The sequence below is a fragment of the Chrysochloris asiatica genome, unplaced genomic scaffold (genome assembly GCF_000296735.1).
Source record: "Chrysochloris asiatica unplaced genomic scaffold, ChrAsi1.0 scaffold00024, whole genome shotgun sequence".
Classification (NCBI taxonomy): Eukaryota; Metazoa; Chordata; class Mammalia; order Afrosoricida; family Chrysochloridae; genus Chrysochloris; species Chrysochloris asiatica.
Window position 1 is genome coordinate 13,215,054 of NW_006408542.1, and position 14,985 is coordinate 13,230,038.

The following is a 14,985-nucleotide window of genomic DNA, read 5'->3' on the forward strand; positions in this document are numbered from 1 at the left end:
CTGAGTCCCATCCACAACCTTGTGAGGTGAGACATTCCCACTAGAAAGGACAAGCAGACTGGAACAGCTACAGTGACAGAAGATACATCCTCATGATGAACCTGACCTATACACAGAGCAGCAGTTACTCTAAATATCAACAAAGAAGGAAAGAGTCTTCACATCAAGTATCAATGCTCTCCACTCTGTACACAGGGTAGATTGGGACGGGCAACTTAGACACTGGCTACCTAAAATGAGGGGGCAATAAAGGCACGAAGTGACTGGTTTACAAGGTTTCAAGAGGGGGTTTAGTTTAAGAATATGGGGGGAAAGAAAGAGTCCCCACGGAATAGCTGTCATCTTGTCTAGATAAGATTCGTAAGATTCAATAGTGAATACTTGTTATCATGACTAATAGCAACTGTCACAATTGTAAAGATAGAAGTTTTGTAAGGGGAGTGGTTAATCTTACAGTCCAGAAACAGAGGACCCTAGGACCATCAAGAGAGAAGGGCACAAGCAGAATGCGGGTCATTATCCAGAGAAGCAGCAGAACCAGAGATGGAGGTAGAGATGGGGGCATGGAGAGGGGGATCGGCTGAGGACTCTAGATTAATGCACTAAGAAAAGAAGGACTAAGAGCTGGTGGCCAGGAGGCAGATTTGCAGAATGTGCCCTTTGGAGATGTAAATTATTATATATGCCTGAGTGGCACAAAAAAAGAGAACTTACTGTTCCTTCCACTGTGGTGCGCTTTTCCTTGTGTCCTGTCTGCTTGGCCTCAATGGGTCTTTACTTTGGACAAGTGGAAACAAAAGTCATGGAAACTTTTCTGTTGATAACCTTGCTTATTAAACACTCCATCCCTGGATAATCAAAAAAGGTAACGGAATGACATATACAAAACTCTGAAAGAATAAACTGCCAACCAAGAATCATAAGCCCGGAAAAACTGCCCTTCAAATTCAGTAGCAAAATTAAGACATTTCCAAATTAAAAGAATTTTTTAAAAAACCAAACCAACTTTATAAAATCTGTGAAAGGAAGTTCTTTGGACAGAGAACCAACAAAAGCAGACAACAATCTACGATTAACATATGTGAAAACATCACCGAGAAGTCAACCCAGATATTTGCTGTTGTTGTTGTTAAGTGCAGTCGTCGTCGAGTTGATTCCAACTCATAGCGACCCTGTATAGGATTTCTGAGGAGCCGCTGGTGAGCTTCAACCACCGACCTCACAGTTCAAACGGCTTTGCAGTCTGGCGCATTAACCCACAGCACCACACCAGGACTCCACATATATAAGTATTTAAAGTACAACAAACCAACAAGACTGAAAATAGGGAATCAGAGTTATCAATTTGTAACAAAGATAATTACAAAAGAAAAAGAGGGAATCATATAGTTACAGAACTTCCAAGTGTTGCAAGGAAGTCAAGTAAATTTCAAGATAGAACAAACTCTTTTTAACTTGTGAAAAAATTAATAAATTTCAGAGTAACCTCAAAGAATATAAGTAAATCTTTTCATCAAAATAAAAAAGGAAAAAATCAGAACGATTAAGGTAAACATTAAAACAACAGCAATGAAGAAAACAACACGAAAACCCACAAACAAAATGATCTCAGCACAAAAAAATTATGTGAAACAAAAAACCCAGCAGCACCACAAAATACACACACAGCAAAAATAACTGCATCAATTCATATGTACTGATAATTACATATACAAACAAAAGGGAGTATTATGTAACATTAAAGAATAACAATGAATCTACGTAACAATTTATAATATGGCTGAATCTAGAGGACATTATATGCTGAAGTGAAATTAGTCAATCACAAAAAGTACAAATATTTTATGAGACCACTACTGTAAAAAGCCGACAAAATGGTTCACCACACTAAAAGAATTTTTGATGGTTATCAGGGTTGGGAGGGAAGGGGGAAGTCACTAGCTAGAGAATAGACCATGTCGACTTGGGTGAAGGGGAAGGCAATTTAAAATAGAGAGAGGTTGGTAAAAGAAGGATAGAGGCAGGGGAAGATGCTGGAGGAAGATGAAAGATTTAAAGGAACAGAGGTAAATACTGTTACATACACAATCCTGCAATAATGGTGACCTAAGGAGCTCTGGTAGCGTAGTGGTTACGAATTGGGCTGCTAACTGCAAGGTCAGCAGTTCAAAACTACCAGCGGTTCCACAGGAGAAAGATGAGGCTTTCTGCTCCCGTAAAGATTTGCAGCCTCAGAAACCCTGTGCAGGGTCACTATGAGTCCGAAACGACTTCACGGTGCTTAACAACAACAACAATGATATATACAGAGTCTTGCTGTGGTGCTGTGGGTTAATGTGTTGGACTGCAAAGTCATTTGAACCACAAGGTCGGTGGTTCAAGCTCAGCAGCCGCTCCTTGAAAACCCTATACAGGATCACTATGGGTCAGAACCAACTCGACAGGACTTCACAATAACAAATACATGCACATAACATATACATGGATAGCCACACAAGCTGAATGGGTTTGGGAAGAGGAGTGAGAGTATAACCATAAATATAGAAAGATCTGTCAGAACATATCCATGAATGTGGTGGAACTCAAAGGCATCAAAGTTATTATAACTTCTTAGTCATTACAAAACACCTTGAAGGAATGAGTCATTGGACCAGAAACTCAGGACAATCGTCGAGGGGTAAACCATGGTCTATTAGCATAACATAATTCACAAAGACCATGTTCTACATTCTACTTTGGTGAATAGCAACTGGCATCTTGAAAACTCATGAGAGGCCATCTAAGGTACAACTATAGGTCTCTTCCTGTCTGTAGAAAAAAAGAGCGATGAAAATTGAAGGCTCTTGGAAACAATTAGTCTCCACATCCCAGAGACCAGAACTAGCTGGGACCCAGCTACCACTACCAACTGCTCTGAAAGGGATCACATTAGAAGGTCCTGGATAGAGTGGAAGAAAATGTGGAACAAAATTCAACATCATAAATAAGATCAGGCTTTCTGGTCAGATAGAGACTGGTGGAAGCCCAAGACTATGGCCCTTGGTCACCTTTCAGGTCTGGAATTGAACTCATCCTGTGGCTCAACTTTCAGCCAGCAATTAATAGGTATATAAGGGCAACAACAACACTACTGAGGTATGCATACTATGAAACAGTCAACCATTGAAGATCCAAAGGGCAGTATTCACCCAAGAACAAACAGTTGTAAAGTAGGAAGAAAGGAAACAAGACACACAGGAAGAAAGTGGGATGTTGAGATGATTACCTTCAATATGAAACGAAGTGTTTGATTTGTTGAATGTAAAACTGATGATCTACTCTTTAAATCTTCACTCAATTTAAAGTTTTTTTACAAAGTAAGTACTGGAAACTAATGCAATTTCATAAGGACAATGTCCTATAAATACTGAAGTCAGGCCACATGTCACTGTTAGGTCTCATGCAGTGAGACAATAAAAATAAATGAATAGTAAATGTTAGAAGAGAAGCAGATGAATAGTTTTCAGGAAAATAAATTTAGAACAAGTAGGGTCCAATGAAGTAGTCAATTATAAGCTATGCATAAAAATGATAAATCACTTCCCTTTTACCAGCAATGACCTGTTGGAAATGTAATAATAATAATAAAAAAAATCCCATTCAAATTAGGAGCAAAAGTGACTCTCAATAACAATAAAAACTTATGGAATACCCAGGAATCAACAAGCGATAAGGAGAAGAGCATCAAATCATATTAAGAAAATGTAGCAATTACAGTGAAGGACATGAAAGAAGAGCTAAGTCCTTCCTAGGAAGAGTCACTTGATAGAAACAATAGCTCTCCAGAAGTCATTTGTAAATTTAAGGCAATTCTACTCACGATTGTAATGTGGGTTTTGTTTTGTTTTTTCAAATCATATACAAAAATAAATGACAAGCATAGAATAAGAAAATAAAGGAATGGGTCACTGGGAAATGGAGAAAGACTTATAGTTTCTGGATTGTGAACCACTCTTTGTATGATATTAAGCATTCAAAACAAATAAATTTAAAGATCACCTTTCTGTTCAAAAGTTTTAAATTACTAGTTGGGAAGATGTCTTAGATGTCTTCCAAGCATATGATGCTATGATATCTCAAAATGTCAGTGGTTAATATAAAGGAACCACGTTACTACCTTTATTCCCTCTGTATAGTCAGTGTTTGATATAAAATTGTCCCTTAATTTAATAAACTGTTTCTCACACTAGCCCAGAAATGAGTAGGCACACCTTCCTCAGCACCCAAGAGTTCTAGCATCTGAACCTCACTGCCTTACCCCAAACTGTTCTTTAGTTGATAACAATAGATATATTCCTAGAAGGTGACATTTTGAACTGTAATAGTAACAGCAAATATTTATTGTGCCTGAATAGTTATTCTTTCATGAAGAATTACTAAGAAGCACACAAGAAGAAGGAATAATTTCAGTAAATGTTATAACATACCCAGTTGTGCAATAACAGAAGCAGCAACCAAAAATACAGAGTCCTGGTGTGGCGCTGTGGGTTAATGCACCAGATTGCAAAACCGTTTGAACTGCAAGGTTGGCAGTTCAAGCTCACCAGCTGTTCCTTGGAAACCCTATACAGGGTTGCTATGGGTGGGAACTGACTCAACAGCACTTCACAACAACAACACAAGAAGAAGGAACAATTTCAGTAAATGTTATAATAACACAGTTGTGCAATAACAGAAGCAACAACCAAAAATACAAAAAAAAAAACAACGAAAAATACAAAAAAAAAAAAAACCAAAACTTTAAAAAAAAAAAAGTTTGTGGGAAAATGAAATGAAAATATAATGGAATTTTTCCATGACCTTTTTGAAGCCCCCATGTGTGTGATTATGGATGCTTATTATGTGTATAAGGAGTTCTGGTAGTGTAATGGTTATGAATAGGGCAGTTAACTTCAAGGTCAGCAGTTCGAAACTACCAGATGTTCTGCAGGAGAAAAATGAGGCTTTCTTCCCATAAAGATTTCAGCCTCAGAAACCCTGTACAGGGTCGCTATGAGTAGGAACCAACTCCACAGCACATAAACACAACCACCACCACCATTATGTGTATAGGAAGGCATGTGCATGATAGATGTATCTGAAGGCATATGTATATACATGTTTGTATGTGTTATATATATATAAAATTAGGACTCCATGGGTTAATGTGGTGTACTGTAAAGTCGGTTTGAACCACAAAGTCAGTGGTTCAAGCTCAGTAGCCACTCCTTGGAAACCCTACACAGGGTCATTATGGGTTGGAATCGACTCAACGGTACACAACAACAATATATAATTACAGAAGGGGCACAGTTCCGGAGGCTTCCTAGACATTTCCAAACAACTCTTGGGATTGATTTACTGAAAAAAAATGGTCATAGTCTCATGGGGCAGCTTTGTCAAATGGCATAATAGTGCACAAAGATATTGTTTTATATCCTAGTTTGGTGGGTGGCATCTGGGGTCTTAAAAGCTTGCAAGTGGCTGTGTAAAATGCAACTATTGGTCTTTACTTACAGAGAGTGAAAGAGAATGAAGGAAATCAAAGGCTCAATTAAGGAACTAGTCCATGGAACTACTAATGGCCCAAACACGACCACGAACTCTTCTAACCTGAGACTAAGAGAACTTGATGCTACCACAACTGACAGTTCTAACACGGTAGAAGGTCCTGATAGAATAGAAGAAAAATGTAAAACAAAACTCAAAGGTCAGAGCTACTGGATAGATACAGACCAGAGGAACCCCCAAGATGAATCACTATTTGGAATTAAAGCTATTTCTGTAAGTCACCTTTCAGCCAAATAATAGATTGGCTTATAAAATAAACAATATCCCCCATGAGTAACGTACTCCCTTAAACTATGAGACCAAACGTTCGAACAGTTATCCAAGAGCAAAGAGAAGGCAAGGAGTGGAAGGCAATCCAGATCAATGGAATCAGAACAAACAGAAAAGAAACAATGATAATGCTGACATATAAAAAATGTAACCCTGGCATGGAAAAATCTGTGTGAAAAATTGCTAAAGAGGAACCTAGTTTCCTTTGGAAATTTTCACCTAAAACAATGAAATGCTGTTGTTGTTTTTTAAAATAAAACATTGTACTAGTAAATCAGATAAGACAATTTATCTGCCTTCTGCAGTTTTTCATCTAAATCTAGTTTAGACGCTAGGGCATGTATATCTGAAGAAAATAGCTACCATACTAGGCAGGGTGTTATAGAATCCAAATATGTAGTACAAATAAACAATTTCACAGGAAATTCAGTAAAAACATCACATCTAGTAGGCTAATCATTAAAGCCTTGGGGGAATAGAAACAGAATCTGAGGTGGTTTTGACAAATGATACAATTTCAAGAAAAGGCAAAGGATTTTACAATAAGGGATGTTCAGAGGGCTCGAGAATAAGTGAGCAAGCCAGTTGGGGCAAGTGGAACCTGCAGGTGGTGGGCAATTCTCCCAACTCCTGGGAATCTACTTCATCAGTTCCTGATACCTGTATCAATACCCTGGATGCTCCTAGAGTTGCCATTTCTTCTTAATTCTCATTCCTCCCTCAAAGTAATCCAAGATCTGCTCTCTTCATCTGCAAATATCTCTTTCTGTTTCCAATCTCTCCTCATCACCAATTCATGGTGCACATCTTACCACATTCATTTCCTTAAATGTATAACCCATCTATCCCTACACTTATAAAACCACCAATGACTAACCATTGCCTACAAAATAAAATCATCTCTCTGCCCTTCAATGCCTTCCACCCTCTGTTCCCTAATGCAGCTCTCACTCCATCACTGGATTCCAAAAATATAATATATACATTTCATGTCTATGCTCACGCTTTTTGCCTAGAAAATTCTGATTTTGTTCCTAGGGGGCCACACGTGTTAGTGCAGGTTGTGCGGTACAGGTATATCTCATATCATTGCACTTCACTTTACTGCATTTCACAGATGCTGTGTTTTTACAAACTGAAGGTTTTGCTTTAAGCAAAACTATCAGTGCCATTTTTTCCGACAGCATGTGCTCCCTTTGTTTTTCAGTCATATTTTGTAATTTTCCCAAATATTTCAAACTTTTTTCATAGTGCTATTACACACTTAATAGACTACAGTAGAGTGTAAACTATACTTTCTTTCTAGGCACCAGAAAACCAAGAAAGTCATGTGACTCACTTTATTGCATTGTTAGTTTTATTGTGGTAGTCTAGAACCAAACCTGCAATGTCTCTGAGGTATGTGTGCACATTATAGTTGTTGTGAGGCACCATTAAGTCAGTACTCACTCATAACAACCCTATGTATAACACAGTGAAACAATGCTCAGCCCTAAAACATCCAAACAATTGTTGCTATGTTTGAGTCCACTGTTGCAGCTACTCACCTCACTGACGGTCTTCCTCTTCCACTGACCTTCTACTTTACCAAGCATGATGTCCTTCTCCTAGAACTGATCCCTCTTGATAACATGTCCAAAGTACATAAGGTAAGGCTTTATCAACCTTGCATCTAAGGAGCATTCAAGCTGTACTTCTTCCAACACAGATTTCTTTGTTCTTCTGGCAATCTATGGTATATTTAATATTCTTCACAATTATTATAAAGGCATCAATTCTTCTTTGGTCTTCCTTATTCATTGTCCAGCTTTCACATGCATATGAGGCAACTGAAAATACTGCAGGTTGGATGAGGCTTAACTTAATCCTCAAAGAGACATCTTTTGCAGCAGATTTGCCCAACGCAACATATCATTTGATTTCCTGACTATTAAGCATGGGCATTAAGGAGCTCTGGTAGCATAGTGGTTACGAATCGGGCTGCAAACCTCAAGGTCAGCAGTTCAAAACTACCAGCTGTTCTCTGGGAGAAAGATTAGGCGTTCTGCTCCTGTAAAGGTTTACAGCCTTGGAAACCCTGTACAGGGTTGCTATGAGTTGGCACATAACCACCCACCAAACATGCGCATTGGAGTCCTGGTGTGGTGCTGTGGGTTAATGCGCCAAACTGCAAAGCTGTTTGAACTACAAGGTCGGTGGTTCAAGCTCACCAGCTGCTCCTCGGAAACCCTATACAAGGGTCGCTATGGGTCGGAACCGACTCGACGGCACTTAACAACAACAAGCATGGGTATTGGTTGTAGAACATTACACTTTATATAAATGGTATTCATGTCAGTGTTGGGCAGTGCACAACCTCTGCAACCAAACAGATGGCTTGTTTACATGTCCCACTCCCACCCCTGCCCACCTTGAAGGCCTTCCAACAACTCAATTTTCAGTGATCAATTGTGCCTCTGCATCACCAACTTGATACCTTTATTATTTGTGGTGGGGGGGAGTTTATTAAACTGGCACATCGACAGTGCCTTAAGCAAAGCCAATACTTAAAAGATGCTTGCAAATGATGACAAGATAATGTTAAGACAGGCAGGATGTGATAAAACTTGAGTCCTGAAGCCCAAATAAGAAGTTCTGACTTTATTTGGTAGATGCCAAATAGGGTCAAAGACTCAAAAGGATGTCTCAAAAAGTCTTATTTTGGCTACTGGAAGCAGGCAGGCTTTCTTTGAAAGACTGTCCCAGAAAGAAGCCTGACTACTCAAATTGCCATTTGGGGGGACGTCTCTGTTGAAGGAGCCAGAGAAGAGGTTCCCTCGTCATCCTTAGTCATTTTGTTGTTGGTGGTGGTGGTGTTATGTGCCTTGGAGTTGGTTCCAATTCATAGCGACCCTATAAGGGTTTCCGAGGCTGTAAATCTTTATGGGAGCAGAAAGCCTCATCGTTCTCCCGTGGAACAGCTGGTAGTTTCGAACTGCTGACCTGAGGTTAGCAACCCGATTTGTAACCACTATGCTACCAGAGCTCATTTAGCCATCCTTTATCTTTCTGGGATTATAGAGTCTGGTTTTCATGCACCTACACTCAGAAAATGAAGCTCAAAACTGGACCATTAAGCCAAGAAAAGCATATTTTGCCTGAAATATCTGGGTAGCTAAGGAAACAGTTTTGACTTGAATAATTATATACATTTATAAAATACACATACACAAATTAAGCACTGCTCTTATCCTCTTCTCTCCCTTCTTTTGCAGTCTCCCTCCTTTCCATCTCTCTCTTCTTTTGGGGGGTGTCTTCTCTTTCTCTCCTTCCCTAAAATTATTATTCACCTATCTCTCATTTCTTACCAACTGCTTTTGCATTAATTCTCTCCAGCCTGCCTTTTCTTCTCTCAAAACTCCCTTCCATCCCCCCCCAAAAAATGTATATATATATATATATTATTCAGGTTATTTCACTGGTTTTGCCTGTGTTGATTTAGCCAACCTCCACAATATCTACACTCACTTCTCCAGTTCCATTTACTAATGTAGCTTGAACTGTCACTATAATTATGATCCTATAATTACCATTGAATCATTTCAAGGTTCATTTTCACATGACCCTCTAAAAGAATCAAGAGCACTTAGAAATTTAGGTATATAAATTAATTTTATAGCACTGTTGGAGTACCAAATAAGTAATTCTTATCTGTAAATTGAAAATTAGTTAGAATCTAGTAACACTAAACAAAATGAGCTTCCTAATGAATTTCCTTTCAAAGCATATATCTTGGATTTCATTCCAAGATGCCATATCAGTAATAGACTCTGTGGTACTAGGCAATTTTATTTACTTCTTAGGTTACATAAAAATCTTTACTCCCCAAAGGAAGAATATTGTGTGGAAGTAATTCACTGCAATATCAGGGCATGTAACGCCATTCCCAATGGGCACATGCCTACCAGGAAAAAAAAATCACAAGACATATTTTTCTAAAAAATGAATGGATCACAATAAAAACTTGAAAATAAAAAAATAAAAATAAAATTAATAGAGGGGTAATCTTAAAACAGTATCAAGCAAAGATAAAATAAAACAAATTACACAATTTGGTTTTCATCCCTCAAAAAGCTGTTGCACTTGAAAGGCCAACTTTATTTTTTATTCCTCCCACAAAACATGTAAGATAAACTCACTAGCACTAAAACCAGAAATAAGGTATCAAACTACTAACTGTTCCTTGGAAATTCTGTACAGGGTCGCTATGAGTCGGAATCAACTCGATGGCACTTAACAACAACTGAAAAGCAAACACGGTCTTAGGAAAGATGAAAATATTTTCCTTTCATATTGGTAAAATAAAAAGAAAAAAAACATAAACTACATAAATACTGTTTTTGTATTAAGAGCACTTTAGAGTTTCTTCTCTCATAAGATACGTGTTTCTCTCCACCCCATACATAAGACCCTTCTGAAATCCACAGTATGAACCTTTGGTACCAAATAGTAGGCAGGTGTTTTGCTAGCTCCATACAAAAAAGAAGGAAACAAAGGGCACAGATATCCATTATTTAGAGTCTATCGCTAAGTTAATTTCCTTTATAATGTTAACACTCTATTACAGCACATATTATGCCCTGGGCAGAGAGTATAGAATGTGTGGGTAGTGTACAACAGACTACATATTCACCATAACAAAGCTTCATTTTTTCATACACCACCAAAAAAAAAAAGGCAAATATGAAACTCAAGGTTAAATTGTTGAATAAGAGCAATGAAAGTTGAGAGAAATCTAACTAGCCGGATACTATTTGCTCAAAAGTAAACTACAAAGATGAGAGATTTGTCTATCTGTATCCGCTCTACTCCTCCTGCCTGGTGATTTCACCCACAAGAGAAGGGTGTCCAAAATGGGAACAGAGGTAGGGCCCAACCCATCCCTTAGCTGGACACGCCTGGGGCCTCTCAGGGCTTTGAACCCAGTATGATTGGACCTCCCAAAGGCTGACAGGACGAGACGGGACGGACAAACTCGACAGGACGGACTGTACGGGCAAAGAAGCAGTGCGTCCTACCCGGAGGGCTCCCTCCCAAGGCCGGCAGAGTACCTGCTCCGGTCATCCAGGCTGCGGTTGTCGGCGGCCGCAGCGCGCCAGTCCGGCAGGGTGCTGGCGCACAGCACCACCATAGACACGATCACGAATACCACGGACACGCTGGCCAGAATTTGCGCGGCCAGCGAAGACGTGGGTTCCTCGAAGGTCCGCCGCATGCGCTCCAGCCAACGTCTAGAGGGGGCCGCCTCGGCGCCGCCGGGTTGCGTCTCGTCGCGGCCCAGCGCGCCCTGCTCGTCAGCGGAATAGAAGGTGTAGGTGTCTGACATGCGATCGTCTAGGCGGCGCTGGCAGCAATATTCGAGGTGCGCGCCCTCCAGGCCCCAGTAGATCATCTCATTGTAGAAGGAGAGCTCGCACATCCGCGGAGCGAAGCGCAGCTTGCCATGGCCGCGTACGTAGAGCAGAATAAAGCCGAAGGCCTCTGAGTGTCTGTCGAAGAAGTACTCATTCCGCTCGCGGTCATAGTCGTCGCACACCTCGAGCACGTCGCGTTCCGAGCGGCAGCCGTGCAGCCGGCTTACGCGGCGCAGCGGAAAGTCCTTCAATAGCTCCCGGGCCAGCGAGTACCTGGCGCCGCCCACGTTCAGTACCACCGAGGTCGCCCGGCTGCGCCCAAAGGTCATGGCTGGTCGCCCCGGGGCCCCTCGGCCCGGGGGCACCGCAGCCACCCTCCGACCACCGCAAAGGACCTGCCTGCTGTTCGCCGACCGCAGAGTGCGCCGTCGGGGCCGGTGGGCTGTCGGGCTCCCTCTCCCTTGGGGCTTCGCTCTAGTCTTGCGCTGGTCCAGGCGCTCCTCCGGGTTCTAGCCTCCTTAATAGCCCAGCCTCGGTACTAGCAACGTGCCCTTCCCGCGGCGGTACTTGTGGGTAGCCGAGTAGTCCCCTCCAGAGCCAGCGCTGCGTCCCACTGGCCGGGAAGGAGGCTGGGTCAGCGTCACCGCCCCTCACGCCCAGGGGATGCCCCCTCCGAGGCTGGGGTGCCTCTCCAAGGCGGCGACGCCGTTCCCTCTGAGGGGTGCGTGTGCAGCAAAGATGCACCGGAGCCCGAATGCTCCCGGGTCCCTGGCGCTCCCTCCAGCCGAAGCTCAGCAGCCTTCTTGCAGCCGTCCAGAGGCGAGAGGCAAAGTGAGCGGGTTTGGCGGCAGCAAGAAGCCAGTTCCGAATGGCGGGGGCGGGGCCTTCCTCGCGGTCCTCCCTCCTCTCGGCTCAGCTCAGCACCCACTGCGCGCCTCCCTCCTCGTCTCGCCCGCGTTGGTTATCCAGGGCCAGCTCGGGCTGGGATTCCCCGCGCCCCACCCTGGACCTCGGGCTCCCCGCCCGGTGACGCCCTCTTCTCGCTATGCTCCAAAGGGATCCGCGGGGCTGGGATGTAAGGAATAGGGAGCTCCGAGTCAAGCAAAGCACCACGACCAGGATGCCGGCTCCCGCATCCAGCCCCAGAACATTGGGATGACCTGAGGAGCCAAAACAGGCCCTTTTAACAACCCCAAAGGGAAGCTGGGAGGGTGGTGAGGTGATGACTGGAGGGCGGAGACTGCATTAGTAGAGCTTTTGCAAAAACTATTCCAAGCCCAACTGGTTTCTGAGACTGCCCCAAAGGATTTCTCCAAGAAGCCACCTCAACCACAGCTTTTCCTGCCGACTTTGCTTTTGCTCTTCCTCTTCCCGCGCGAGAAGACCCACGTACCGTGTGCTGTGAAGGCGGACCCACGCCCCAGCATCTAGACTTAGTGACTCCCGCCCACCTGTCCCCCCAGTAGCTGTGGCCCCTGCCCCCGCTTTCTGCAGCGCACGTCCCGAGAAGGCGCCTACGTTGTTAAGTGCGCCTGGACCCCTCTTGATTCTTCCCAGAATGTGTGGTGAAAGTCTGGGGAGAATCACCTTGCCACTATCAAGAACTGAATTTTTCGTTGCCTTTATCTGCTTCTTCCTTCTTACAATGCCTCGATTTCCCACATGTACCCTTGAGCTGGCTGCAGCACTGGTCCTCAGAGCATGAAGAAACCCTTCAGGCTCCATAGAGCGAACTGTCCCGGCTCAGGTCGATGACCAGGTAGTGGGCACCCCTTGAAAGGGATTATTTTAAAGTGTTATCAGCAATCCACATGATACCGACACCTGCAACCGAGCCCGTACAGTGCCTGGGAGAGGCCAAACAGGTGAGTTGTAAGGCAAATTATGTTAGATGCAAAACAAATACGGGAAGAAAAATAAGGGTGGGGTTGGGTGGAATACGGTCATCTGATCACAAACTAATCCAGCTGGTGACTGGGAAGAGTTGTATTTTGTCCTTCACTTTTCATAATTTTGTAGGGTATCTCTGCGCCCACTAGAGGTCACCATAAAAGAATCCTTTTACTCTCGTTTCTAGCGGAAAGGCAGATACCTAAAAATTGGAGTAAAGTAAAATCACTCTGGGTGGTTTCTTAAAGATAGAAAATCTCTATAAATTTCCTTTTCCTCTGTTGTTGCCGTGGAGTAGAGATCCTGTATAGTGATTCCAAGACTGTACATCGTTACAGGAGCAGAAAGCTTCATCTTTCTCAGGCAGAACTGCTTAATGGGCTTGTACTGCCAACTTTGTGTGTGGTTCGGTTTCTAGTGCTTATCCTACAGAGCCACCGCGCTCCCCTTTTGTTGTTGTTGTTAAGTGCCATAGAGTTGGTTCCGACCCATAGCGACCTAGTATAGGGTTTCTGAGGAGCAACTGGTGAGTTTGAACCCTTAACCTTGCGATTCAAACTGATATGTTGGACCTGTGCTTTTCGTCTTGCATTACCACACCAGGACTCTGCTATCCCCCTGTTGTTGTTGTTAAAGTGCTGTCAAATCGGTTCCAACTCATCGAACCCTATGCAGGATTTCTGAGGAGCATCTGGTGGGTTTGAACTGTCCACTTTGTGGTTAGCAGTCCAGTACTTAACTTACAGCGCCACAACTATCCCCCTAGACTTGGATAATTTATCATAAAAAAGCATGTCAAATGATTAAAAACGAAAAAAAAAAAAAGTAGTTGTTTGTTTGCAAAATAGTTACTAAATAAGAAAATTTCCTCCAGGAAGGTTTAAAATCTGTAGAGCAAGTCTGTGCATTTGCCTGACTGGAACAATCGGGTCGTCAGCTACAGAATTTAGATTTGATCCTATAAAGTATGGGGTCTCAGAAGCTTTTAATAACATGTGACTGATAAAAGCTTTATTTCGGAAAGATTCCTCTGCCCATTAGTGTTCTTAAGAGGCCATTTCAACAACCCAGGAATGCTATCCCAGCTCCAGTGTCTGTGTAAATGAGGAAAGGCAGTTCTGAGAAACACTAGAGAGGAAAGACTCGGCAGATTTTGGAAATAGATTTGTTATGGACATGAAGCTGGAGAAAAGTTTGCAGGTGTAAACCGAGAGAAATGACCCTGGCTTCCCATCAACAAGAGCCAACTGCTCAAGGAATTGTTAGAAATACTTTCCAGAAGCATCTTAAGTACCAAAACATGGAACAACTATTGTGGGAATCATTTGCTCCAACATTTATTTCCTGTTCTCTATGTCTAGAATCCCTTGAAAGTCTGTTGATTGAATCAGTTGAAGAAATAGCTCATCTTAAATTAAATTTGTACTTAGAGAATAAATTAATTTGATGACAATACAGTTTATGCCTCTTAGGTATATTTTCATAAGATCTCTTAGAGATAGGTTTAAATCATTTCATTTGTTTCAAGAGTAATATTCTTATTGATTTTAATATCATTAAGCTACTGCAGCAGCAATACTCAAATCATTTCCTTAAACAAAGAAAACAGTAAGATAAAGAGACGATTAGCTTGTCTCAATACAATCTGGTTTAGAAAGCATTCTTTCTTTTTGCATTTAAAAAAATTTTTTTAATTGTGAACTGAGTGAAGGTTTACAGACTTTTGCAGTCAGCAAATTAAACACTGTGTTTCACTTCAAAGATTACAATCCCCTCCCTGCAACAACAGTTATCCTGCTTCTTCCCTGTGGCTCCCCATTTATATATTTCACAAATGATGAAA

General features: G+C 42.1%; 1 protein-coding gene across 2 annotated transcripts in view; it reads right to left on the reverse strand.

The window, feature by feature from the left end:
- The window catches only part of KCNG3 (potassium voltage-gated channel, subfamily G, member 3), a 121,416-nt gene extending 109,218 nt beyond the window's left edge, over positions 1-12,198 (reverse strand). The window contains exon 1 of one of the 2 annotated variants that reach the window (XM_006839399.1): positions 10,917-12,198. In XM_006839399.1, the coding sequence (XP_006839462.1) occupies positions 10,917-11,581 (665 nt within the window). In that variant the 5' untranslated portion in view covers positions 11,582-12,198. The remainder of the gene's footprint in view (positions 1-10,916) is intronic. The other variant, XM_006839400.1, reaches the window with a different exon arrangement.
- Between the last annotated feature and the right edge of the window lie 2,787 nt (positions 12,199-14,985).